A 27,877-nucleotide genomic window follows, 5' to 3' on the forward strand; every position below is an offset into this window, starting at 1 on the left:
TGCCACTTTGGGCCATTTTGCAACCATTCTCTTACACAAAGACTAAAATGCAATTTACTCTCATTAATAGGGTTAAAAATGGAATACCACAACATCAAGATGTTACAATTATTATTAATTTTTTTTATAAAAGTTCTCTTAAGGTTTAAAAATGCTTCCCCAAAAATATGGGTGTTATAAATTAGGACAAAACAATAATCATATGATGCACGAATTATGAATAGAAAAGAAAATGTTTGGTTATGGTGAATGGGGGAACAAAGTTGGAAATGGAAACTTTGATGTTATAAATGAATGGGAAAAGTGCAATAAAGTCCCTACATATTGACCTCATAATCGATTTAGTCCCTATATATTTTTTTATTCAATTAAGTCCCAAATACCGGTAATCATATTCAATTTAACCCTTTGACCCGGTCAACAGGTCATCCAACTTTCAAAAATTACATTTTTGGCCCAGATTTCAAAATTTATTACAAATTTGGTCCAAAATTTACACTTTTGGCCCAGATTTTAAATTTTGTTACAAATTTGGTCAAAACTTTACCCTTTTTACCCAAATTTTAGAATTTTATTATGAATTCATCATAACTTTAGTTTTTTTACAACTTTTTTTCTCAAAGAATTGTTTCTAATATGTTTTTTCTTTATAAAATCATATTTATACAAAAAAAACGTATTTTCACATAAAAATCTTATATTTTCTATATAAAAACTTTTTTTAAAAAAGTTTTTTGTATATGAAATATCTAGTTATTAAAATAGGTATTTATTAAGTATATAAATATATACAAATCCGTTTTTATAAAAAATGTATACAAAAACGTATTTTACAAAAAAATATTTACAAACACCTATTTTATCTATATTTTTAAAAAAAATCGTGTTTGTTTACATTTTTTTTATAAAAACGTGTTTGAATAATTTTTTATATAATACATGTTTGTATACATTTTATAAAATGTATACAAACACGATTTTATAAAATATATACAAACGCGTATTATATAAAAAAATATGCAAACACGTTTTTATAAAATGTATACAAACACAATTTTATAAAATGTATACAAACACGTATTATATAAAAAATAATTCAAACACGTTTTTATAAAAATATATAAACAAACACGATTTTATAAAAAAATATAGATACACACCTATTTGTGTGAATATATATATATATATATATATATATATATATATATATATATATATATATACATAAAATACGTTTTTGTATACATTTTTTTAGAAAAACGGATTTGTATATATTTATATACTTAATAAATACATATTTTTATAACTAGATATTTCATATACAAAAAACTTTTTAAAAAAAGTTTTTATATAGAAAATATAAGATTTTTATGTGAAAATACGTTTTTTTGTATAAATAAGATTTTATAAAGAAAAAACATATTAGAAACAATTATTTGAGAAAAAAAGTTGTAAAAAAACTAAAGTTATGATGAATTCATAATAAAATTCTAAAATTTGGGAAAAAAAGATAAAGTTTGGACCAAATTTGTAACAAAATTTAAAATCTAGGCCAAAAGTGTAAATTTTGGACCAAATTTGTAATAAATTTTGAAATCTGGGCCAAAAATATAGTTTTTGAAAGTTGGATGACCTGTTGACCGGGTCAAAGGGTTAAATTGAATACGATTACCGGTATTTGAGACTTAATTGAATAAAAAAAATATATAAGGACTAAATCGATTATGAGGCCAATACGTAGGAACTTTATTGCAGTTTCCCTAAATGAATCAAGCAACGAGAGGATAATGTTTCAAGATGGTGTATATAGGACGAGAATATTTTTGACTTTACCCTTCCTGTGTTCGTTAGGTTCCACCATTTTGAGTGGAATCAAAATTTAATAAATTAGTTTGGTTTAACTTGGCCAACATCTTATTTAATACGTCCCACCATTTTATTCTGGTCCCATTCACACCAAATGCTCCTTAAGAGATTTGTTATATTCTATAAAATCTGTTTAGTTTAACAATACCAAACAATACTTAAATAATAAACTTGGAATAAATTCTATTAAATCCATACCCTAAAATTGAAAATATAACTGTTATGTGGTAAAGTCGAAAATTTTCATAGTTCGGTGGTTACTTTTGTTGATTATTCAATGCTTTACCCTAATGTGCTGCGACCACTACAACAATCCTTTCCGGCTGCATTGCATTACAATACTCCAGTAACGCCGTTCCTCTCATCTTTGTTCTGCTCGCAATCCGAAACCTAAACCCTAATTTGTCGGCGAAATCGTCTCCGCGAACAGTATCTACGATGGGAGATATTGCGACTGGTGTTGGAGACGATCGGAAAGTGACGAAGCTTCCGATTCCGGGCAAAAGAAACATCCTTATTACCAGCGCCCTTCCTTATGTCAACAACGTTCCTCACCTTGGAAACATCATTGGATGTAAGCACGTTTACTTCAATTTGATGTGTAAATGGTTAATTTTTGAACTCGAGTTTTGTTTTTGCTTCATGTAGGTGTGTTGAGTGCTGATGTGTTTGCTCGATATTGTCGATTGAGGGGATACAACGCGATATACATATGTGGAACTGATGAGTATGGTACAGCTACCGAAACCAAGGCTTTGGAAGAAAATTGTACTCCTAAAGAAATTTGCGACAAGTAATTAAGTTTCTACGTTTCTTGCTATTCGATTTTAAGACGAATCTATAAAATAATCATCAAGAGTGATCGATTTGTGACAATTGACATAGGATTTTGGTGTTTGAGTAACCGATTTCATTCCTGTCCGTTTGGCTATTATTGTAGGTATCATGCAATTCACAGGGACGTGTATAAATGGTTTAATATAAGTTTCGATGAATTTGGAAGAACTTCATCTCCAGAACAGACTGAAGTTTGCCAAGCAATTTTCAAAAAGTTGCTGGAGAATAATTGGCTTTCTGAGAATACAATGCAGCAGGTTATATGGAACTTGTTCTAATCTAAGCTCGTAAATTAATTATGGATTCGTCAGGCTCTGTAGAAGAGACAACCACTAAATCACGAATCTCCTTTTCACATGCAGCTTTACTGTGATACATGCAATAAGTTTTTAGCAGATCGGCTTGTTGAGGGTTCCTGTCCAACACAAGGTTGTAATTATGATTCTGCAAGAGGAGATCAATGTGAGAAATGTGGCAAACTATTAAATCCAACAGAACTCATCAATCCTAGATGCAAGGTAAATTCATCATTCTCTTGTTTTGTCATTATACTTTGTAAAAAGAACATTGTGTCTTTGTATCTTCTCTTTCTTTTCCCAATTCCTAAGTATAAATATAACCCTTTTTCCTGTTCTGCAAATAGGTCTGCAAAACAAGCCCTAGAATTCGTGATACAGATCACCTGTTTCTTGAACTCCCTTTGTTGGAAGAGAAACTACGTGAATACATCAAGACCATGTCAGTGGCTGGTGGTTGGAGTCAGAATGCAATTCATGCAACAAATGCATGGCTTAAAGAAGGATTAAGGCAACGGTGTATTACTAGAGATTTGAAGTGGGGTGTCCCTGTCCCTCTTGAGAAATTCAAAGAGAAGGTAAGAAGTTTCTTGTTTTTCTTCTTTACTCATTTCATATATCTGGTTAATGATCTCATTCTTAGCTGTTTAAGTGACAATATCCAACCAATCTTTCATGAGTTTTTTTGTTTTGTTTTGGTTCTTGCTTCTCACACCACATGTTTTCAGGTTTTCTATGTATGGTTTGATGCACCTATTGGATACGTGTCAATTACTAAATGCTACACACCTGAATGGGAGAAGTGGTGGAAAAATCCTGAAAATGTGGAGCTATATCAGTTTATGGGAAAGGATAATGTTCCATTTCACACTGTAAGTGTATTTTTTTAAGGTACAATTTCTTCATTATTATTATTCGTAGCTGTCTCTGCAAAACAAGAGTCTTAACTCTTAAGCCCTTAAGCCCTTATTAATCATGTAAGGGAATTTTGATTATTGACCTTTTGTAATGTTTTTCATTTTACATTTCTTTGAAGAAAAGCTATATAGAAATAGTGTTAAAACTTAAAACTATACCTTGTGTCTACACATAATATAGAATTTTCATATGAAGATTCATTCATTCCATTTCATTTTGTACTACTATTTCTTGTTCCTTCCAATAATGTACTTCAAATCTCTCGTGTAAAACATTTTACTATTTCTTCATGAGGATCTTGTTTCATTTTTAATTTTATATTCAACTTTGAAAAATAATATTCCAGGTCATGTTTCCTTCTACACTTATTGGGACTGAGGAGAACTGGACTATGATGAAGACTATTAGTGTTACAGAGTACTTAAATTATGAAACAGGTTTGCTCTTATTATGGTTTTGGCCTTAAATATGTTGCAACTTGCAACAACATATTGTTAATTAATGTTTGAATTCTATATATAGGTAAATTCTCAAAGAGTAAAGGTGTAGGTGTATTTGGAAATGATGCAAAAGATACAAATATTCCTGTAGAAGTATGGAGATACTATTTGTTAACAAATAGACCTGAGGTATGACATTTCATTTATAATGTTCTTGAAAACTATAGCCAATTATATCAATATAACAACCTTGCTATTTCTTGCATTTAGGCATTGTTCAATTTATTTATTGTTTCCCTTTTTCTTTATTTTTATAGGTATCAGACACGTTATTTACATGGGCAGATTTGCAAGCAAAATTAAACAGTGAATTGCTAAATAATTTAGGAAATTTCATAAACCGAGTCTTGAGCTTTATTGCTAAAGAATCAGGTTTAGGATATGGTTCTATTATTCCTGATGCTCCAAATGCAGAATCACATCTTTTAACAAAAACTTTGGGAGATAAAATTGGTGACTATGTTCACCAATATGTAGAAGCCATGGAGAAGGTAAGTAATTATTACTGGAATTTATAATTTTTATAAAAAATATTTATTTTTAAAAGTGTTTGTTAAATTTTGTAGGTCAAGCTAAAGCAAGGATTGAAACTTGCAATGACCATTTCTGGTGAGGGGAATGCATATCTACAAGTAAGTAGTAGTCCACATTTCTCTTGAATTGGAATTGGACCAAAATGCCCCTCAAAATGAATCATTGACCATGCAGGAAAGTCAATTCTGGAAGCTTTACAAGGAAGACCTCCCATCATGTTCAATAGTCATGAGAACTTCAGTTGGCATAGTCTATCTTCTTGCATGCCTTCTAGAACCTTTTATGCCATCCTTTTCCATTGAGGCAAGTAAATCTGTTTCCAATCTGTAAAATACCGTTTTTACCCCTTCAAATAATTCTTTCTATTTGTTTTGTTGACACACAGGTACTCAAACAGCTCAATTTGCCCCTTCAACTATCCCTCTGTGATGATAAGGGAGATATCAAAAAGGCCAAAACCCCTTGGGAGTTCATACCTATTGGCCACAAAATTGGCACCCCTGTTCCATTATTTAAGGAATTGGTAATTAGCTAATTATCAATAACAAAAATTCAATATTAAAATATTTCTTTTTAAAATTTTTATTTGACTTTTTTTTTTGTGTGCAGAAAGATGAAGAAGTGGAGTTTTTCAGGAATAAATTTGCTGGCAGTCAAGCTGACCGAGCTGACCGGGCTGTTAAGGAAGAAGCCGAAGCAAAAAAAGTTACCGAAAAGTTGAAAAACACAAAAATTTCAGGTCATCATTTTTTTCCTTGAAAACCCTGAACCTTGAACCCCAAGTTTTTACCATGGACCTTGAGTTTTTACCCTTTGAATCCTAAGTTTTTACTATAAACCTGAACTTTGAGTTTTTACCCTTTGAACCCTAAGTTTTTACCCTAAACCCTGAACCTAGTATTTTTACCCTTTGAACCCTAAGTTTTTACCCTAAACCCCGAACCTTGAGTTTTTACCCTTTGAACCCCAAGTTTTTACCCTAAACCCTGAACCTTGAGTTTTTACCCTTTGAACCCTAAGTTTTTACCCTAAACCCTGAACCTTGAATTTTTACCCTTTGAACCCCAAGTTTTTACCCTAATCCCTGAACCCCAAGTTTTTAACCTAAACCCTTTGAACCTTGAGTTTTTACCCTAAACCCTTTGAACCTTGAGTTTTTACCCTAAACCCTGAACCATGAGTTTTTACCCTAAATCCTGAACCCTGAACCTTGAATTTTTGGTGATAAAAGCAAAAGGGTTGGTTAAAATTTTTATATTTAAAAAAAAAAAAAAATTAATTATGTTTGCAGATAAAAGTGGAAAGAAAGAAAAGGGGGAGAAGTCTGGTGTTGGTGAAAAAGCAAAAACAAAGGGAGCTCCTGCTGTGGAAAAGGAAGTAACAATCAGTAGACTTGACATCCGTGTTGGAATTATTACACAAGTCCAGAAGCATCCGGATGCTGATTCTTTATATGTTGAACAAATCGATGTTGGTGAAGAACAACCTAGGACTGTTGTCAGTGGCCTTGTCAAATTTATACCTATCGAACAGATGAAGGTTCTGTTTTTTTTTTTTCTCTTTTTTTTTTTTTTTCTACCACTTAAAATGTCTAAGTTTTAATATCTATTTTTTATACAGAATCGGAAGGTTTGTGTTTTGTGTAACCTAAAGGCAGCAACCATGAGGGGGATTAAGTCACACGCAATGGTTCTTTGTGCTTCCACTAGTGATAAGGTAACGTATGATTTTATTTTTGAAGATGTTTGATTGATATTATAATAAAAACTTAAAAATGTTTCTGAGTTTTTAGGTTGAATTGGTTGAGCCACCTGAGGGTGCTGTTGTTGGAGAGAGGGTTACCTTTTCAGGGTTTGATGAGAAGCCTGATGATGTGTTGAACCCTAAGAAGAAGATTTGGGAGACACTACAAGTGGATTTGCATACAGATAAGGATCTTATAGCTTGCTTTAAAGATCTTCCATTTACAACTTCTGCTGGTGTTTGCAAGGTTTCATCCATATCCAATGGAACAATTCGATGAATATGTTATTTTCACTTTTGCCACAGATTTACCCTTCAAACCATGTTTGGCACTTTTTATTTTATTTACTTTTTTTTTTTTTTTTTTTGACATTTTTACAAGAATGTGGTGTATTAGGTGATTGATGCATGACGATTTTGCTTATATAAATTTGACATACTTCAAACTATATTAGCAAGGTTAGTCCCTTGCACTTAATCCCATTGAAATGTTTATCCTTTTGCCCATATTTCTTGAGACTACTTAAACGATGAAAATGTCTAATACAACTAGATTAGTGTCGTTGAGTTAGTTTAAATAGAATCCAAATGCTAAACCTAAATGTAATCAGTTTGCTAACATTCAGATTTAGTGAAGGATAATGTAATCCCAAGCAAATAAAAGAGAAGCATAATCCAAAACAAATAAAAGAGAAGCATAACAAAGCAAATAAAGAGAATCAAACTGTTTCTGAACATTTGAACAGCAGAACAAAGCAAATAAAGAGAAGCTAAATGTTTTTAAACATTTGAATGAAAATGACCTAATCCAAAACAAAATAAGAGAAACTGTTTGTATATATGTATACCATCCATAAGAAATTTAAAATTGATTAACTTTAAACAAATGACAAGTAGAAACTTCAAAGTTGATTACCATTAATCATAATCCATTGGTTTCCACAAGTGGACAACCATCCATAACTTGCATTACTGTAATCCAAACCATCATGTCTCCTTACCAATATACATTTACCAAAAACGTACAACCATCTACAACTATCCTACCTAACCTATATCACCTTCACAAACAACTTCCAACATAGGCCACTACACATCCTCATCACCACCTTTACCATCACCAACAGACTACTCTACACTTCCTTGTTCCTACCTACCATTCTCCACAACGCCCTTTTCCACCACACTAGGAATTGTCAAAGTCTAGATCAAACGGTCCATATAAGACAAGGGCATAGGATTTTTTTGGCCTCTTCATCAACCTTTCCTCCATAAACCACTGCCAGCCTCAACATCAGAATGAATTGCCAGCCTCAATATCAGAATGAACTCCATCTTCATCAAGTAGGCCATTATTGAGGTTGTCTTCATAGTCTAGTACTAGGAAGCATGAGTGTCTCATTGATTTTGAGGCCCTGTACGAAAAATAAAAATGGACCCCTATATATATATATATATATATATATATATATATATATATGTGTGTGTGTGTGTGTTCAATTACATATATACATATACATATAACGTAAAAAATGAGCCTCTTTATAACATGGGCCTATGCAATCGCCCTAGGAAGGAAATGTCATGCTCGGTGTTACACCTGTATTTCCTTGTGTACAACAAAGTGAGATATAAATGATGTATTCATCATATTCTAGGGCTATTAGGGAACTCTGTAGATCATCTAGGGGAATAACGAAATGTTCAAAATAGAGAATCAATACAAAAAACATGGAATCAAACCTTTACATGTAGAAAACGTTAACAATCATATATTCAAAATAAAGAATCAAATAGAAAGAATAAAATACATACCATATATACACTTGACATCATTGCGATATAATCTTGGATATACATTAGAGGTTCTTGACGGAAGCAATAGTCCAATGGACTAACCTTGCTAATATAGTTTGAAATAGTGACCAAACTTGCAACAATGCTCATAGTTGGACAAAATGTACAATCAAACTTAAATGTTAGGACCAAACATGTAATTTTGTCAATACATTAAGTTTAAAACTCAATAATTTGCAAGCTTAATTTGAGTGACTATCACATTTAATAGACAAAATTGCAAGAATGGTCCATGTATTATATTATAACTCGCAAGTTTGGTCCAAAAAGGTTTGGACTCACACCCGTGGTTCAAAAGTTTGAGCTAGTTTGGTTTGCAAATTTGGTGTGTCTCTCTATCTCTCCTCTCACTCTTCACCGTAAAATCCATTTCTTCTTTCATTCCTACACCATCTTTAATCGCTTCTTCCCCAAAAATTATGTCAACAAACACATTTGAAATCAACAAAAATCGAATAAACCCATAAAAATCTGCAATGAAATCAAAAACCAGATGAACGACTGTTCCTCCTAAAAACTCTTTGACTCAAGCAAGAATCACGGTACAGATCAACCATCATTACTCCATACGTTTGTGGTCTGTGAAGAAACTCAAAAATCCACAGCCAAATCAATGATGAAGAAGGAACCGCATGTTTGAATCTGATTTCTCCCATTTGGATCTGAACTAGGTCTGGATTTGGTGGCTTGATTTAGGATTAGGGAGGTTGACGCCCCCTTACAATAGGTGGGTATTGTGTGGGTATCACCTGCGTTTTCATTACTTTCATCTAGAGAAAAGTATAACACTTGTTCTTGCATTCTGGGCATGCATTGAGTTCATGATGGTTATTAGATTATGGAATGGCTTTCAAGACTTGTACCAAATACCTAAGGGTATTAAAATCATTTCAGTTTACCAGGTACCAAATCCGCAATGAAACTATCTCAAAAGGAACATGAAGTCAAAAAAGTCGAGGTTTAGATTAAACGTCGGAAAAATTATACTACATGGACCATTTTTGCAATTATATATATATACACACACACACACACTAGTTGTGTGCCCGCGCAAAGCAGCGGCAACCAATAGTTTCGTTGATAAGTGGTTTTACAAAAATGTTATGTTTCAAGGAAAGTATATGTTTAAGACAATAGAATCTAACTTTGGTTGTATTTGTGAATATGATATGGTTGTAGCTAGGCAAGTTGATAGGAGCTTGGGAAGTGAAGATTTTGTAGGCAATTGGTACTCGACCAAAATATCATATCTTTTAAAAATATATATATTTCTGCTTATTAATTAAGTATGTTTTTGAAATGTCAGATGACTTAAAATGGGGCGTTTGATGTCAATGAGCTTTGGGGAGATATGTTTGTCATATAAACGTCTTTATATATGTATGTATGTGTAGGAAAATAGAAAAAAAAGATGAAAATTATAGATACAGTTGACCCGACGGTCGAACCGGTTGAATCGGGAATCAATCACCATACCAGTTCAACTAAAAAACCGATTTTTAAAACATTGGTTTGTAATTCAAATTGGGAAATAGATTAGAAGTTGTTAGATGTTGTAAAACTTTTTTTGTTGACATTTATTACTGTTGCTTCTATTGTCACCCTCATGTTCTATTTGCTTAATATTTATTAAGGTAAGGTACACACTTTCTCTTTTAGAGGTTGATGTAATTAAGTTTGACTTTCAAACATCATTACGTGATGTGGAAAATGTATTTGAATGTAAGATGTTAAACATTAATGGTTAGGGTTAGTATGTTGGGCAAACTATTTGGTATGACATTTTGCTTGTTTTATGCATTTGTCATTTTATTTAAATGGATAAAAGTTGATCTCATTGATTTAATAGAAAAAATATTGACACATTTGACATATGGGTTCGCAAAATAGCCTAAATTTTTTTATATTTCCAATTTCATATGAACACTGGAAAATGTCATTTAAATGAACAAAAGTTGATCCCATTGATTTAATAGAAAAAATCTAGACACATTTGACATGATTTCACAAAATAACCTAAATTTTATCAGATTTTCAATTTCACAATGACTTTTCAAAATATGTTCCTCATGTCAAATAATTTTAAGATCCTTTTTGTATTTTATCTTATTAAGTCTTTATGGATATATGACATTAAAAAAGTAAATGCCAACTTCAGTTGTGTATATGTGGTATTAGTGATTATGTGATTGTTTTCTTATCCTTGTAGGACAGTAATATTTGTTCAGATAACCTCACGACTAAAGTTTGGATCATGAATTTGACTACCCAGGAAGCATAACACAGACAGACACACACACACACACACAAAACACATTGAAAGCACAAAAAAGTGAACACTACAAATAGTTGGTTCAGATAAACATAAAAGGGAGAAAAAACTATCAATATCAACAAACCAATGCACAAAGTGCTTGCTTACTGATCAGCAACCATGAAATAAGAAGATAACTAAAGTCTTGAATACAAACATCACCAAGAAAATCAATAAACCATGATATCTTCGCATAATAAGTATGTAAAGTTCCTGTTGTGAAGTCTTGATTTGTAAACAGGGGCAGCACCATAAAACCACCAAAAAATGATTAATGTCACCAAAGCAACACCAGGGGAAACACCGTCAAATATTGGTTCAAACGGTCTTCTCTCACCAAGGGATGAACTTTTTTCACTTAGCAAATATGTAGAGTGACTCTGAGTCTTGAGTTAAAAGCAATGCCAACACCAGAATTGAAGAAAAACACTAATGCCACACCAAGGGCAAAATAGTCCATGTAATTAAAAGGGAAGACATGTTTTCAAGTTCTCCACTATATTGAAGAAACAAAAACCATTATTAATTTTATAATTATAAAATGTAAAGCATTTAAAGCAATATCAAAAGTCCTTATGACACACTGTTATGTGAATAAATATGTGGAACTAATGAAATTCCCATAGCATAAAAAGCACCAAAATTGAACATTAATTCTAATTGGCTTACTTGTTCGATCATCATATATTCTAGTTGAAAATATATAAATTAAAATTTGAAAGAGAGGTAAAAATTTATATATATACCATTTATAGAATCCATTGGATATATGTGTGGATCCACATGAAGTGAGAGTGGAGTAAATGTAATTTGTACATTTACAATACTCAAGTGGTGAAGGATATTGTAAGCATCCCCTAATAAGATAGCAAATTTAGAAACTTCCCCAGCAAACAGAGCATAACAATGCCCTATTTAAAATTATGACCATCATCATTTTTTAGCAAAATACATGTAAATGGAAAAAAAACACAAAATCTCACCAATTAAAAATCATATAGCATATTCAAGATTTTGAGCTTCTTATTCTCATATGTAATCATGAGGAGGAAATCCCCTAGTTTAGTTTAAAGAACAGTTGAAAAAGCACAATTGCTATCACCAGAAGCCTCGTTGATAATCTTTTTGGGTTGTTGGAGTTCTTGAGTAAAACAAAAAAAGGTTATATGATCAAAGAATAAAGAATTAGCAACTTGCCAAAAGGATTTGAAAATAAAAATCCAAACTTGGGAATCAAAAGGAAAATATGAACCTGGGAAACTGGCAAATATCTCAGTTATGAATTTGCCATCTCTTTAAGAATCAAAATCTAAGCTTTTATATAACACATCAGTAAGACCATCTACAGATTTTTAGATGTACAATAGTACAAGTACAACAAAAAGAAGTGAATTTATGTAATCTCAGTCAAATAACAGAAAAGTGAGAGGAGCAAGCATCATACCTTTGTATTGGGACTCTTTTATATTGCTTCATCGCCACCAGATCTTTTACATGTTCCAACCAAATAATAAAATAAGAAAATAAAAGTTATGAGCAAATCACATTAAAAACCATGCACCTCCTGTGACAACTAAAATCAAATAAATTCTGAGTAAATAAAGGGAAAACCCAACGGTGACTGCCAACAAAAAACCAATCCCAAGTTAATTACAAATTAAGAAACCAATATTTTTCCAATATTAGCCTCCAATATCATATCATGCTATAAATTGCATAAAGTTTTTAGGGTATGATGTTAATTAAGAGAATAAGAAGGGCATTTACTTCTTTTCCACCATGGCTTTCACTAACTTCCTGCAAATGCATGTCTTCATGACTCATATGCTCAACCACTTCCCATGCCTCTTCCTTGTAACCATGAACAACAAAAAACTATTACACTAAATTGGGTTTTGGCAAAAAGGTCTACTGAAATCCCACAACAAAACCACCAGGTGCCACTGCCATGAAGTCTAAAACTTCAGATAACTGGTTTTGGAGTTTGGACACCCATACAAACCAACTAAGTTTTAAGGAAAATTTCATTAGTAAGAAGCAAGATTTGGTCCTCAATCCAGACATTGGACTTGCTCTATAGGGGTGCCAACCACCTTTATCTTCAAACAACTATAGGAGAAATAGGAATGATTTCAAGAAACAAGCACATTTGGAAGATAAGAATGATGTCGAATAAGAAAAATGCACCTGTAAACCTTGAAAAAGCCATATGCATCAGATTAAAATAAAATCAAAATAGGATTTTTATGTACAATGGAGATCGGAGAGAGGACAAGAAAAAGGAAACACAAACCTGATCTATACACAGATACACACACGAGTAGACACATATGCATACCTACATACAAATATACACATTTGCAAACACATACACATACATATACACAAAAAAATACATATAGATACACACTTACACACAACATTACAAGTTATTGTAAATGACCTGCAAAGACTAAGTGAATATTAATCCATGATCAGATCTCCAAAGAAATAAATATAAACACATTAAATCGACCAAAAACAAAATAAAATATATTCTTCTTTGCTGAAGAGAGAGAGAGAGAGAGAGAGAGAGAGAGAGAGAGAACTGCGACCGACGTAGGTTCTACCTGTGACAATGAGTGGTGATGTTGATTGTTTTTGTTTCTATTCCTGTTGGTCCATGGTGGTGGAAACGACTGTTTAGGGGTTTTCTTTGGGAGAGACCATAATGGTGGTGGTGACTGGTGCAATAGTTTGGTGTTGTTGGTGGGATTGCGGCTAATTAGGTTGAGTCGTTTAGAGAGAGTGGAGAGGATTTGGATTGAAGAGAAAGAACTGAAACAGATGAAAGGGGATGAGGTAATTCGGAGTGGAGCAAGGAAGGGAACAGAACCACATAATCTTTTTACTCCTTGTTACGTATGTTCATCAATATATTGGTGGTTTCGATTACCTGCATAGAAAACAGACCTCGTGAAAACCCTAGAGCAAGAAAGCCTATGAATAGTGAATAGAGAAGATTAAGAAGAAAATGTATATCTTGTATTTATCAGAGATGAAGACGGAGGGATGAGGGAGAATCAGAGTTTTCAAATTTTGGGTTCATTTTCAGATAAAGGCGGAGGACCAGGTCAAGATCAAGATAAGCAGGGATAATATGAAAGATAAAAGAGGCGGGTGAAAATGAAATATCTTTTATTATTGCATTACATGCTATTTTTTGTACAATTTAGTTTAAATGAGGTTAAGTTTAAAATTTAATATTATTTTATTGGTGATTGTTTGTACTATTAGCTTAATGTTTTGGACGTCTTAAAAAAATATTATTATTATATTCAATCTATTTTAAGAAATAGTATGATTTCCTTTATAAGGTAGTAAGTGTTTTGAATTAAGCGTAATTAATGTAACTATAAATCAAACCAAACTAGTAAACTTTGATAAGAACTTTAATTGAGAAGAAAAAATATTTAGAGAGAATATGAAAGTTATATCTCTTATAACTTTTGGTGTGTCACATTCTTTACAATGGAGGGGTATTTATACTACAAATTTTACTAACATATAATTGTAACTAGTTAGAAATGTTGACAAATTTACCATGCACCAATTATTATGTCATCCACCAATTATTTACAACACCACCAATTATTTACAACACTCCCCCTTGGATGACATCATTTTAGCGTTCAACTTTGACGTACTGCCTCATTAAAAACCTTGCTAAAGAAAACCCAGTGGGAAAAAAAACTTTAGCGAAGGGAAAAAGAGTGCAGTGTATAGTTGACTCCCCCTTATTTAGACATCCGTCACATTATATTCTATGCACATGTCGCATTCCGATGCCATGGACATGTTTCCTGAAGATTGCAGTAGGAAGTGCCTTCGTAAAAAGGTGTGCTGCATTGTTACTGGATTGAACATATTTGATTTCAACTTGATGGTTCTTTATAAGCTCTTGAGTGTACTCAAAAAACTTTGGAGGTATATGTTTTGTCCTGTCGCTCTTGATATATCCCTCTTTCATTTGAGTGACACATGCTGAGTTATCTTCATAAATTAAAGTTGGACATATATCCTTTTCAAGTCCACATGAAGTTAAAACTAGTTGTGTCATCGATCTTAACCATGTACATTCTCTACTAGCTTCATTTAGTGCAATTACTTCAGCATGATTTGAGGATGTGGCAACAAGTGTTTGCTTTTGAGAACGCCATGAAATTGCAGTACCTCCATTCATGAATACATATCCAGTTTGAGATCTAGCTTTATGAGGATCAGACAAATAACCTGCATCTACATAACCAATCAAGCCTTGTTTTGAATTGTTAGGGTAAAATAACCCTAAATCACTAGTTCCTCGAAGGTATCGAAAAATATGTTTGATTCCATTCCAATGTCTTTTTGTTGGGGCTGAACTAAATCTTGCTAGCAAGTTTACAGCGAAAGAAATGTCAGGTCTAGTACAATTGGTAAGATACATAAGAGCTCCAATTGCATTTAGATATGGTACTTCTGAACCAAGGACTTCTTCATTTTCTTCGCATGGACGAAATGGATCCTTGTCAATATTTAATGATCTAACAACCATTGGAGTGCTTAAAGGATTTGCATTTTCCATATTGAAATGTTTCAAGACTCTTTCTGTGTAATTTGATTGATGCACAAGTATTCCGTTAGGCATATGCTCAATCTGTAAACCAAGACAATATTTGGTTTTTCCAATATCTTTCATTTCAAATTTTTTCTTTAAAAGTTCAATCACTTCAAGGATTTCTTTATTCATTCCAATGATGTTTAGATCATCAACATAGACTGCTATGATCACATATCCAGATGTTGTTTTCTTAATAAATACACATGGACAAATAGTGTTATTTTTATAACCTTTACTTGTCAAATAATCGCTTAAACGATTGTACCACATGCGCCCAGATTGCTTTAACCCATACAAAGATCTTTGTAATTTTATAGAATACATTTCTTTGGGTTTTGCACTTAACGCTTCAGGCATTTTAAATCCTTCAGGGATTTTCATATAGATATCACTATCAAGTGATCCATACAAGTAAGCTGTAACAACATCCATAAGACGCATCTCTAAATTTTTAGATACTGCCAAGCTGATTAAATATCTGAAAGTGGTTGCATCCATTACCGGTGAATAAGTTTCTTCATAATCAATTCCAGGTCTTTGAGAGAAACCTTGAGCAATAAGCCTGGCCTTGTATCTTACAATTTCGTCTTTCTTATTTCTTTTTCGTATGAAGATCCATCTATATCCTAATGGTTTCACAACTTCAGGTGTGAGGATAAAGTTCCCAAAAACCTTTCTCTTGTTAAGAGAATTTAATTCAACTTGCATAGCTTCCTTCCATTTAGCCCAATCATTTCTTCTTTGACATTCAATGACAGATTGTGGTTCGGGATCATCATTCATAATATCACATGCAACTGAACAAGAAAATATTGCACCTATATTGTCAGTTTCATTTTGGTCACATATTCTGTTTGTCTGACCATAATTTAATGCATCATCCTCCTTTCCTGGGGGAATTTGAATAATTCGTGTTTCTCCAGGAACACTTTCCTCGTGATCTAGTGCATTTTCTGCTCCTCTTCTTTTTCGTGGGTTCTTATCCTTAGAACCAAATGGCCTTCCACGCTTCAGGCGTGTTTTAGACTCTTGAGTGACTTTATCATCAGATTGTCCATGTGGAATGTCAATTCAAGCTGGAACATTGACAGCTGGTATATATGATTTAGTCACCCTTTTGTGTCAGTAAATGCATCAGGCAATTGATTTGCCATTTCTTGGAAATGCATTATCTTTTGAACTTCCATGTCACATTGCTTTGTGCGAGGGTCAAGATATGATAAATAAGGCTCATGCCATGACACATCATTTTCCAAAATCTTCTTTTCTCCACCTAATGATGGGAAATTTGCCTCATCAAATTGACAATCTGCTAGGCGTGCTGTGAAAACATCACCTGTTAATGGTTCAAGATATCTTATAATAGAGACTGACTCATAACCAACATATATTCCCAACCTTCTTTGAGGACCCATTTTTGTCCGTTGAGGTGGTGCAATAGGGACATATACTACACACCCAAAAATTCTCAAATGGGATATATTTGGCTCTTGACCGAAAGCAAGTTGTAGTGGAGAATATACATGATATGAACTTGGTCTCATGCGTATCAATGATCCAACATGTAAGATTGCATGGCCCCAAACAGAAACAGGAAGTTTGGTCCTCATTATCAATGGTCTAGCTATTAGCTGGAGACGTTTAATCAGTGATTCAGCTAAACCATTTTGTGTGTGTACATGAGCAACTGGATGCTCAACAGCAATTCCTACAGACATACAATAGTCATTAAATGCTTGTGAAGTAAATTCACCAGCATTATCAAGTCTCACTCTTTTGATAGTATAATCAGGGAAATGTGCCCTTAATTTAATAATTTGGGCAAGAAACTTTGCAAATGCCATATTACGAGTTGATAATAGGCAAACATGAGACCATTTGTTGGATGCATCTATTAAGACCATAAAGTATCTAAATGGTCCAGATGGTGGGTGAATCGGTCCACATATATCACCTTGAATTCTTTCTAGAAATCTAGGTGACTCCCTTTCAACTTTCATTGTTGAATGTTTTATAATTAACTTTCCAAGGGAACAAGATGTACATGGTTTTATGCTATTGGATTGAGGGAACTTTTGGTCCTTCAATGGATGCCCGTGTGTATTCTCAATTATCCTTCGCATCATTGTTAATCCTGGGTGGCCCAACCTATCATGCCATAAACTGAATGTCCCAGGATCACAATGTTTTCCTTCTACTACCATATTTGATTCAATCATATGTATATATGTATAATGCAGACCAGAATCAAGTGTTGGTAGTTTTTCAAGCACATGGTTTTTGTCTATAATATACATATATTTCTTATTTTCAATGGTCACGGTTTTTGTGTCATAACCTTTGAAATATATGTCATTGAAACTTAATAAGTTTCTATTAGACTTTGGAGAAAATAAGGCATTTTCTATACAAAAGCTTGTATCATTTGGTAATATAAAATGGGATTTCCCGGTTCCCTCTATCAAGTCTGCAGGACCTGATATTGTATGTATGACTGTTTTTGTTGGTACTAATTCTGAAAAATATTTCTTTGATTTCAGAATAGTATGTGTACTACCACTATCTGCTATACAAAGATCTCCAATCTTTTCTTGGTGTTGTGCTCCAGTTGGACTCATATTAAACTTCACATATAAAAGGAATAATAAGTGAATAAACATAATCATAATTATTATTAAAAAGAAAGCTCATTTATTGTAGGAAAGACATTACATGAAAAAGAAACGAAGGAAAAACAGTTTTACTAGAACAATAATAGATTTTTTTTAGTTTATGTCTTCCATGTCATTACAGAAATCAGCAACATTTAGCGGAGTGAATTCAACATTATCAATGAGGTTTGCTTCTTTTCCTTTTCCTTTAATGGACTCTTGATAAAGTTGACAAAGATGTGCAGGTGTGCGACAGGTCCTTGACCAATGGCCTGTGCTACCACATTATAACATGAACCATCAGATTTTTGTGATGCCCCAGTGTCATGCCTTGCCACTTTGGCCTTATCTTGTGTGTGGACATTGTTTCTTTGTGAATATTGGTAATTATTCCTTTTCTGGACACGACCACGATTATTACCTTGTCCACGACCAGAACTATGGTTCTGATTATGGCTTTGGTTTTGATTAAAATAGCCACGACCTCGTCCTCGACCACGACCTCGCCCTCGTCCACGTGTATTGTTTCGATGACCATCAATATTTGTAGCATTTGCTTCAGGAAGTGCTACTGATCCCGTTGGACGAGATTCATGGTTTTTCATTAAGAGTTCATTGTTTTGCTCTGCAACGAGCAGACATGCATTCAGTTTAGAATATCTTGTGAACTTTTGCATACGATATTGTTGCATCAAAGTAATGTTTGTTGCATGAAATGTTGAGTAAGTTTTCTCCAACATATCTTCATCAGTAACCTCTTGTCCACAATACTTGAGTTGTGAACATATTCTGAACAAAGCTGAGTTGTATTCATTTACTTTCTTGAAGTCTTGAAACCTTAGTGTTCTCCATTCATCTCTAGCATTTGGAAGTATAACTTCCTTTTGATGATCAAATCTTTCTTTCAAAAGATTCCAGAGAATACTTGGATCAGTAACATCAAGATATTCAAATCTCAACATTTCATCAATATGCTTACGAAGGAAAACTTGTGCTTTTGCTTTGTCTTGTGCCAAACAATTATTAAATTCATATATAGTATTTGAGATACCCATGGATTCAAGATGCATTTTTACATCTATCATCCATGGCACATAGTTTTTCCCACTAACTTCAAGTGCTGCAAACTCGAGCTTTGCAATGTTGGACATAATGTAACTATAAATTTTAAACAAAATAAAAATTAAAATTAAAATCCATTTATTTCAATAAATATTACACAAAAAAGAAGCGGTAAAGCTAACATTGCATATAAGCCTAAAAGTAGATGAAATTCCATATTATCTTCGATGTTAAGGATTGGGATGAAAAGTAACATGACTATTATAGTCATGATTATCACAAAAGGATGAATCATCTTGAAGCTTGATTTCTTGAAATTGATTTATTTGATAGAAGAGAGAAATATTTGTTGTGGGTAAAATAAGCAGGGTAAAGATGTTTATTTATGGTAAAAAAATATAGCCGTTGTTTTTGCTGTTTATAACCGTTGCATATATATTCCCGTTGTGTATATATGTATATGTATTTTATAAATCATATAATAAGACTTATAACTAATACATAAATTTACTAATTACAAACATAAATAAATATTAGTAAATGTTTAAATAAAATTATGAAGAGTATCTAAAATATAAATAAACATTGATATGTATAAATAAATATAATTTAAATGTTAGTATGCACAAATAAAAGTTAGTAGCATAATATAAATGTTAGTATGCATAAATAAAAGTTAGTTGCATAATGTAAATGTTAGTTTGCATAAATAAAAATTAGTTGCATAATGTAAATGTTAGTATAAAAATTAGAATACATAAAGAAATGTTAGTATAAGAAATAAAAATTGTTAGTAGTCCATAATGTCCATAATGTATAAGTTTCATTAATTCATTAGTATTATTATTATTTTAATATGATTGAGGTTTTTATAATTAATAGTGTTTTTAATAAGTAATACATACATTGATTAAGATAGATGTGATTTTCCACTTGTTTAATAACCTTGATTAGAGCTTTCGTGCTGATAACGTGTTATGAATTAAGCGTAATTAATGTAACTATAAATCAAACCAAACTAGTAAACTTTGATAAAAACTTTAATTGAGAAGAAAGAATATTTAGAGAGAATATGAAAGTTATATCTCTTATAACTTTTGGTGTGTCACATTCTTTACAATGGAGGGGTATTTATACTACAAATTTTACTAACATATAATTGTAACTAGTTAGAAATGTTGACAAATTTACCATGCACCAATTATTATGTCATCCACCAATTATTTACAACACCACAAATTATTTATTTACAACAGTAAGATATATATATATATATATATATATATATATATATATATATATATAGAGAGAGAGAGAGAGAGAGAGAGAGAGGGGGAGGGGGGGTTGGGGTGAGTATTTTCTTTTTTATTTCTGTAATAAAAATTTGAAAAAAGGAAAATACCAAGGACAAATATGTCTTTATAAAAAGTTTTGAAAAATTTGGAACAAAATCAAACTTTTGGACCACTGGCACGAGTCCAAACCGTTTTGGATCAAACATACGAGTTGTGACATAACACAAGACCATTCTTGCGATTTTGTCCATTTAGTAACATTTCATTTTGTCGCATGATTATATTTGTTTGATTAATTAAGCTATTTAATTAAACATATAAAATAAAAATAAAAATATTTTTATAGAAGTTTTTATCGATAAATAATAATTTTCAAAACTTTCAAAATAACATAGATATCAAAGGCTAAAATCAATGACTTGGAGCCTAGTTGGGAAGAGACATGAGTTTTATACCCATATGATGTTGGAGGTTGGGACTTCGACTCCCGCAAGCCCTCTTTAAAGTTTGATAAAAATGTTTTATCTCCTCATGTGGAAATTTCTTCCTGGAATCCCTATGGGGTCGTCTCTGCCCTATTAGATGATTTGATCTCGGGGTCTTCATTAAAATAATGCGAAGAGCTTTCCGTTGAGACATATTGCCGTTCCATAAAAAATAAAAGACTAAAAACAGTGTCAGGTCAACATTTTATTTATATCTTTTTGGTTATTTAAATATTAATGTTATTTTTCAAAAATAAATTTATGCTTAAGCATTAACAAATTATGATGGATATTTATATAATATGAGAAAAATAGGTTGTCCACTGCCCATTGGCTCTCCTCAATTGTAAGGTTTGGGAGATAAGACTCATCATTGACGATGCTACTAAACAACCTCTTTCTGAAACTGCATCATGCATCCTTCTTCTGACCAACTCCTGATTGAAGCCCTAAGATTTGTACTTGTGACCTCCCAAAGGGTGTCCAAATGTTACTAGGTGAGCCTTCACCAAGGTGTAGGTGTATATAACATATGAGAGAAAGGTAATGATAAATAATTAATTTAAAAAAAAATCAAAAAACTAACCATTGAAGTAAGTTTATGAAACATGTTTTTATGAAATAAAGCTAAATGGAAACTCACATGAACAAATTTTGTTCCATCGACACCCATTATTGTGAATCAGTACGGAATTAGAACCTACTTCATAATTCCAAGGCACAATGTGAAAACCATACCAACTCTGTTTCATTTTTAACGAATTTTATGAATCAACAATAAACCCTAATGAGCTCAACAGAACTATTCATATATGAATCAATACGACTGAAAGACCTTCAAGAAACTAAAACGCAATTCTAGTCTTATTCCAGGGTCCAAATGTCATCTTCAAGTCTACATCGCAGGTTCTAACAAGAGGCAAAAAAAAAAACAGAGAGATTCAATCGACCAAAAGAATTGGAGTTTGTAAGCACGATTCATAGGGGAGTACTATCCAAAATTGCATTTGATATCTTTTTCTCGAGTTCAATTTCATCAATCCATATGGAACTTTGACGACGCAGTAACTCATTCTTCTCTTTCTTCTTCTCCATGATCTTCTTCTCTCTCATCTTGTGGTATTCAAGCTTCTCGGCTCTTTCTTTCAGCTGCACCCACAAATTTCAATATAAGGAACATATACTACAGGGCCTTAAGCATTCAAACAAGGGTTAAATCAAATTGAGTAACAACCTATATGTCATGGATGATATGAACTATGCTACCAATAGAACCCTAAATCCTAATCGTATGAGACTATGAGTAGGATAAGAGTTACCAATTCCTGATTAGTAACAAAAAATTGTGTTCATTTAATTTACCAAATCCAACTTTAACTTTGTGGTGAACCCTAGGTGAACCTTGATGGGAGGATAGGATAACTGGGTGTGCACAGAATGAAATGGAGAAAACTGGTGAAATTGAAATGTTCTACCATTAATGGAAGGAAATTCGACGTACCAGAGTTTGCCGGAACTCCTCCTCAGCAACCTGACGTTCGGCGGCTTTAGCCTTTTTCTCGGCTGTTTTAGCGGCTCTACGCTCTTCACTTTCAATCCTCAGAGCTTCCTTCTTGATCTCATCTTTCCTCTGTTTCTCAAGCCTCTGAAGCTCCATTTCATGGATGTACTCCTTGCGAACGGCTTTAACCTTTTTCGCATAGTCACGACGGAGCTGATCGAGCTTCGCTTGAGCCTCCTTTGGATCCTTCGGTGGTTTCCAGCTGTTGAGATAATGATTGGGGGAAAGATATTCTTGGTTGCGTTGGTGGTCATTGTGATGAGAAGGCGCAGTGGTGGAGGAGACAGATCGGTGGTGGACAGTAAATATGGTCCTCAGTGTTGGAGAACGGAGGAGCAACCGTGGGCTCGCCATTGACGTCGGCTATGGTGAGGGTTTTGGAGATCTTCGTATGTAAAGTTCTTCTAGCAATTTTACTTTCTAATACATAACTTTCATATATTCCATTTTGGCCCCAGAAGTTCCTAACCTTTTAGTTTCGACACGAATTTCACACTCCCTATTTCTCTAACCTCCGCCACTGCAATTCATTTGATGATTCCCTCCCAGTTCTTCTAAATTCTTTCACTCAAAAATCTCATCATCATCATCCATAACAAGATCCACCTTCCACCATCAAATCTCTCTGTTTCTTAACTGAAACCAAAGTTCGATCTCGGTATTCCACTGGTCTCTGTAAATGAGGAGGTATATCACAAAACACACATTGATCTGTTCGTTTGTGCGTTTGATTTCTCGTATCTGATATTACCGGATTTTGGATCTTACCGGTGTATTTACAGGCCCGGAGAAGGAACGACGCTCAAAAGATTGCATCATAACCGACACCAGCTGAAGCAAGTTAAAGGACTGTTCGGAAAACTCGTAGTTGCAGCTATCTTACTCATTGCTCCGACTCTCTACTTCGTATACTTCTTCAACACTAGTTCATCATCATCATCGGACTTTCCATCTGAGGTCACTTCTTAACAATTCCTTTTCGCTCAGTACTTACTTTTGCGTTAAATTCTTCGTTTGCTTAATTGTACTTGGTTATGAATCCGAGCTCCTGCATAAATGCACGAATCGTTATGCAAATCGAGATGTCATAACCTGTTTGCAAGAAGATGATTAGTTTTTTCAACAGCCATTTCTATAGCTTATGGACTTTTAACTCCATTTTTACGCAGATTGATGTTCAAAAACTCTGGGATACAGCTGATTCTGGTGGTTGGATACCATCATCTGCTCCAAGATCTGACTGGCCTCGTATGTACTTTTGGTGTTCTTGATCTGTTTCCATCTTACCCTACTGTTCTTGAATTTTGATATTCTGTATTAATCTTTGATTCTTATTTTCAAACATTCATAGCTCCTCCAAATGAGAGTAATGGGTATCTGCGTGTCCGTTGTAATGGGGGTCTGAATCAGCAGAGAACAGCGGTATGTTTCTTATAATGTTGACCATTTATATTCCTTTTTTTTGCACATTTTTAGTGTTCTTTTGAGGTGATAATTAAATTAGTTGTTGATACATTGATATTTTATATTTACTATGACATTGTAATTGAGGATGCAACTTTGTGTAGATCTGTAATGCAGTTCTTGCTGCCCGAATTATGAATGCTACCCTTGTGCTGCCCGAGTTGGATGCAAATTCCTATTGGCATGATGACAGGTATCTTTATCACTGAAATTATATTAAGAAAATTTGAGAGACTTTGTTTGAAAACACCTCTGAAAAAAAATTATGTAAACATTTCAATTACTTTTTCAGTGGTTTCCAGGGTATCTATGATGTTGATCATTTCATCAAGTCATTACAACATGATATACAAATTGTAAAAAGCATTCCAGAAATCGAGAAGAATGGAAAGACAAAGAAGCTAAAAGCTTTTCAGGCATATTTTCAAACTACTTAAACTTCATCATATTCATGATACTATTAAGTAATAAACATGGTTAAATGTTGCAATATGAAGAAATAAAAGTACATTGCTATTTCTTTCCTTATTGTAGCTTCGGCCACCAAGAGATGCTCCTATCCATTGGTATACAACAATTGCTTTGGAGAAAATGAAAGAACATGGTGCAATTTATCTCACTCCTTTCTCCCATAGATTAGCAGAAGAGATTGATAACCCTGAATATCAACGGTTAAGATGTAGGGTCAATTATCATGCCCTAATTTTTAAGCCACATATAATGGAATTAAGTCACAAAATAGTTAATAAACTTCGGTCACAAGGTCATTTCATGTCAATCCATCTTCGATTTGAAATGGATATGCTCTCTTTTGCAGGGTAAGTTTAAGTTACCATTACTTTTCTTGTAATTAATTTATGGTAATATGTTTATAGGAAATCTCCAATAAAGTCCCAATATTTTGGGACAATTTACGGTTTAATCCGAAATTAATTTATGTTTACAAAAAAAGACAGATTACCAGCTAAAACTTCGCAATAACCCTTTTTGGCTGGTTTCGCAAATTTAGCCAGTATTCAGTCTTTTTTCGTTAATTGGTTAAAATATTGAGACTTTTCTAAAGATTACGTTATCTTTTACCAATAACCAAAATATTGAGATTTTTCTGAACCCTTGAACTAATCTATATTATTATGTTATTTTTTACCAATAACCAAAATATTGAGACTTTTTTGAAGATTACCCTTGAACTAATTTTGGTTATTGGTAAAAAATAACGTAATCTTCAGAATTTTGACAAATTAACGAAAAAACACGGGATACTGGCTAAATTTGCGAAACCGGCCAAAAAGGGTTATTCCGAAGTTTTAGCCGGTAATCTGACTTTTTTTGTAAACAAAAATTAATTTGGGATTAAACCGTAAAATGACCCAAAATATTGAGACTTTATTGGAGATATCTCTATGTTTATTATCAGTGTTTGCGATTATTTATTTATTTATTTATTTATGTGGCAGGTGTTTTGATATATTTTCCCCCGAAGAGCAAAAAATTTTGAAAAAATACCGTGGTGAAAATTTTGCCGAAAAAAAACTAATTTATAGCGAAAGGAGGGCTATTGGAAAATGTCCATTAACTCCAGAAGAGGTACCTTTAATATAATCAGCTAGTTTTTACCAAACGTTGTTACCATATCAACCAGCTAACTTTTCACTTTTCAGCCAGTCTGCCAAACACAGTGATTTAACTTTTATATAATTCACAGGTGGGCTTGATATTACGTGCAATGGGGTTCAACTCCTCGACCCGAATATACCTAGCCGCCGGTGAACTATTCGGTGGTGAGCGGTTCATGAACCCGTTTCGGTCCATATTCCCTCTCCTCGAAAACCACACGAGTGTGGACCCCACCACCGATCTTAAATCCAACGCTCAGGGCTTAATCGGTTCAGCTGTCGATTACATGGTCTGTCTGTTATCAGACATTTTCATGCCAACGTATGATGGCCCAAGTAACTTTGCCAATAACCTTTTGGGCCATCGCCTCTACTTGGGCTTCCGGACTGCGATTAGGCCCGATAGAAAAGGCCTTGCTCCTGTTTTTATCGATCGGGAAAAGGGTCGGGTTGATGGGTTTGAAGAAGCGGTTAGACGGGTTATGATGAGGACTAGTTTTGGTGGGCCCCATAAGCGCGTGTCACCCGAGTCTTTTTATACAAATTCTTGGCCTGAGTGTTTTTGTCAAAAGTTGGGTGTAAATCCGGCTCATAGATGTCCGAATGATATGATGTAGGTAGGGTTTTGAGAAATGAGAGTTATTAGTATTTTAGGTTTGATTCTTTCTTGATGTGGTTACATTTGTATTTAAGTCTATAAATATACTTTGATTTTGGAGTCTTATAAAAGCAATGTTGTTTGTGTAATAACTACTAACCCGACCCGAACCCGAACCCGATTAAGACGAATAGAGTCGGGTCTAAAATTGGAATCGGGTTTATAGGTCGATCCGAATAACATGTAACATATATAGGGTTGGGTTCAGGTATATATCATTGCATTATTTATCTTTAAACTAAGCTATTGGACTACCCAAAAGACTTGAAAAAACACAGCTTTTAGAAGCAAACAGATTTGGTTCTTTGGGGCAGCGGTAATAATGGAAAACAGAAACAAACAGGAAAAATTCTTTGGGGCAGAGATGTCATAGATGCATAGTCGTTTTACCATCTTTTCAAGACTGTCACAGATTATTATCAAGGCTGTCACAGATTATTCCTATAATGCCCCTGATCTGGAAATGATTGTAGTTATGGTAGATTACACCCTTTTCTAAACATGTTAAGATGAAACAAAACAAATTATCTCACAAGAAGGAAAACAGAAATTAGAGATGACCATTTTGCCCTTGGTTTGGGTCTTTAACATACCAGACTTAAAATATACTTAAAACATGTTAAAAATGGAACAAAATGAAAAACAGTTGAAGGGACATAATGTCATTACATTTCAATAACAAAATAATACTAGATTCCAAGTATAAAAAATATCACAAAACCCATTTCGGCTCCTAAATCTAGTATTCAAAATGGCAAATACCATAAAAGCCACTATATTTTCACGCGTTTTTAAGAAAAAAGCCCTATTATTATTTTTTGGTTGGCTCTGGCCACAAATTGGATATAGAGTTACCACTCTAGCCCATTTAACGATTTTCATGGTTAACTTGTTAAATTTTTTGCAAAATCAGTCCTAAAAGTTCAAATTTGGTCCATGTAGTTTGCAAAAAATTTACACATGTCCAAAACTCGGTTTTATGTTTTTTAACTTCTTTATTTTCATTTATTTTTTTTATTTTTTAATCAAAGCTAAACTTGCTTTTATATTTTTTAATTTTTTTTATATTTTTCGTTGTTATTTCATTTTTTTTGGTTTTTTTTTTATTTTTCAACTTCTTTTTATTTTTTTGTTTTTTATATTTATTTATTTTTTAACTTCTTTTTATTTATTTATTTTTTTGTTTTTTATATTTATTTATTTTTCATATATTTTTATATTTTTTTTCGTTTTTTCTTTATTTTCGTTTTTTTATTTTTTTTAGAAAACCAAAAAAAACTCAAACACCAAAATGTAATATACTCTAATATATTCATACACTTTACACTTTCTAAAAAATTATCAAAAGAAATTATCAAATTGACGAAAAAAAATACAAAACAAATACGAAAAATATAAAAAAATATTCATACAGTTTAAATTTTTTGATAAATATCAAATTGACGAAAAACAAAACGTAAATTTATTTTATCAAAAATAAAGAAAAACGAAAATAAAGAAAAAACGAAAAAAATGAAAATAAAGAAAAAACAAAAAAACGAAAAAAAAATATGAAAAATAAATGAATATAAAAAACAAAAA

General features: G+C 32.9%; 3 protein-coding genes across 3 annotated transcripts; 2 read left to right on the forward strand and 1 right to left on the reverse strand.

Moving 5' to 3' along the window:
* Window positions 1-2,113: 2,113 nt before the first annotated feature.
* On the forward strand, window positions 2,114-7,143 carry LOC145159518 (methionine-tRNA ligase, putative / methionyl-tRNA synthetase, putative / MetRS). Its single transcript, XM_079078524.1, has 16 exons — window positions 2,114-2,440; window positions 2,515-2,659; window positions 2,807-2,960; window positions 3,066-3,221; window positions 3,347-3,577; window positions 3,728-3,871; window positions 4,264-4,354; window positions 4,440-4,546; window positions 4,675-4,908; window positions 4,984-5,049; window positions 5,126-5,254; window positions 5,337-5,474; window positions 5,561-5,690; window positions 6,243-6,490; window positions 6,572-6,667; window positions 6,744-7,143. Exons 1-16 carry the CDS (start codon window positions 2,305-2,307, stop codon window positions 6,972-6,974), a joined length of 2,436 nt encoding a protein of 811 aa, XP_078934650.1. The 5' UTR covers window positions 2,114-2,304; the 3' UTR covers window positions 6,975-7,143.
* A 14,697-nt stretch (window positions 7,144-21,840) lies between these two features.
* Window positions 21,841-22,955, reverse strand: LOC145159520 (uncharacterized). Its single transcript, XM_079078526.1, has 2 exons — window positions 22,499-22,955; window positions 21,841-22,146 (listed from the first exon to the last, which is right to left on the reverse strand). The coding sequence occupies exons 1-2, from the start codon at window positions 22,910-22,912 to the stop codon at window positions 21,976-21,978; spliced, it is 585 nt and encodes a 194-aa protein (XP_078934652.1). The 5' UTR covers window positions 22,913-22,955; the 3' UTR covers window positions 21,841-21,975.
* Window positions 22,956-23,059: 104 nt separating this feature from the next.
* LOC145159519 (O-fucosyltransferase 1-like) lies at window positions 23,060-26,388 on the forward strand. Its single transcript, XM_079078525.1, has 9 exons — window positions 23,060-23,245; window positions 23,341-23,515; window positions 23,728-23,806; window positions 23,910-23,980; window positions 24,127-24,215; window positions 24,315-24,438; window positions 24,557-24,840; window positions 25,480-25,609; window positions 25,728-26,388. Exons 1-9 carry the CDS (start codon window positions 23,238-23,240, stop codon window positions 26,253-26,255), a joined length of 1,488 nt encoding a protein of 495 aa, XP_078934651.1. The 5' UTR covers window positions 23,060-23,237; the 3' UTR covers window positions 26,256-26,388.
* The last annotated feature ends 1,489 nt before the right edge of the window (window positions 26,389-27,877 follow it).

Source organism: Lactuca virosa, chromosome 2 (genome assembly GCF_052849685.1).
Source record: "Lactuca virosa cultivar CGN04683 chromosome 2, Lactuca_virosa_CGN04683_v6, whole genome shotgun sequence".
In the NCBI taxonomy this organism is placed as follows: domain Eukaryota; kingdom Viridiplantae; phylum Streptophyta; class Magnoliopsida; order Asterales; family Asteraceae; genus Lactuca; species Lactuca virosa.

Excerpts from the sequence above, each read along its gene's own strand:
- LOC145159518 (XM_079078524.1), top strand. The coding sequence starts at position 2,305 with ATGGGAGATATTGCGACTGGTGTTGGAGACGATCGGAAAGTGACGAAG. Across the intron at positions 2,660-2,806 it reads CCTAAAGAAATTTGCGACAA|GTATCATGCAATTCACAGGG; the intron begins GTAATTAAGTTT and ends CTATTATTGTAG. Across the intron at positions 4,547-4,674 it reads TGTTAACAAATAGACCTGAG|GTATCAGACACGTTATTTAC; the intron begins GTATGACATTTC and ends TTATTTTTATAG.
- LOC145159520 (XM_079078526.1), bottom strand. The coding sequence starts at position 22,912 with ATGGCGAGCCCACGGTTGCTCCTCCGTTCTCCAACACTGAGGACCATA. Across the intron at positions 22,147-22,498 it reads AGGAGTTCCGGCAAACTCTG|CTGAAAGAAAGAGCCGAGAA; the intron begins GTACGTCGAATT and ends TTGTGGGTGCAG.
- LOC145159519 (XM_079078525.1), top strand. Across the intron at positions 24,216-24,314 it reads TCCTATTGGCATGATGACAG|TGGTTTCCAGGGTATCTATG; the intron begins GTATCTTTATCA and ends TTACTTTTTCAG. Across the intron at positions 24,841-25,479 it reads GATATGCTCTCTTTTGCAGG|GTGTTTTGATATATTTTCCC; the intron begins GTAAGTTTAAGT and ends TTTATGTGGCAG.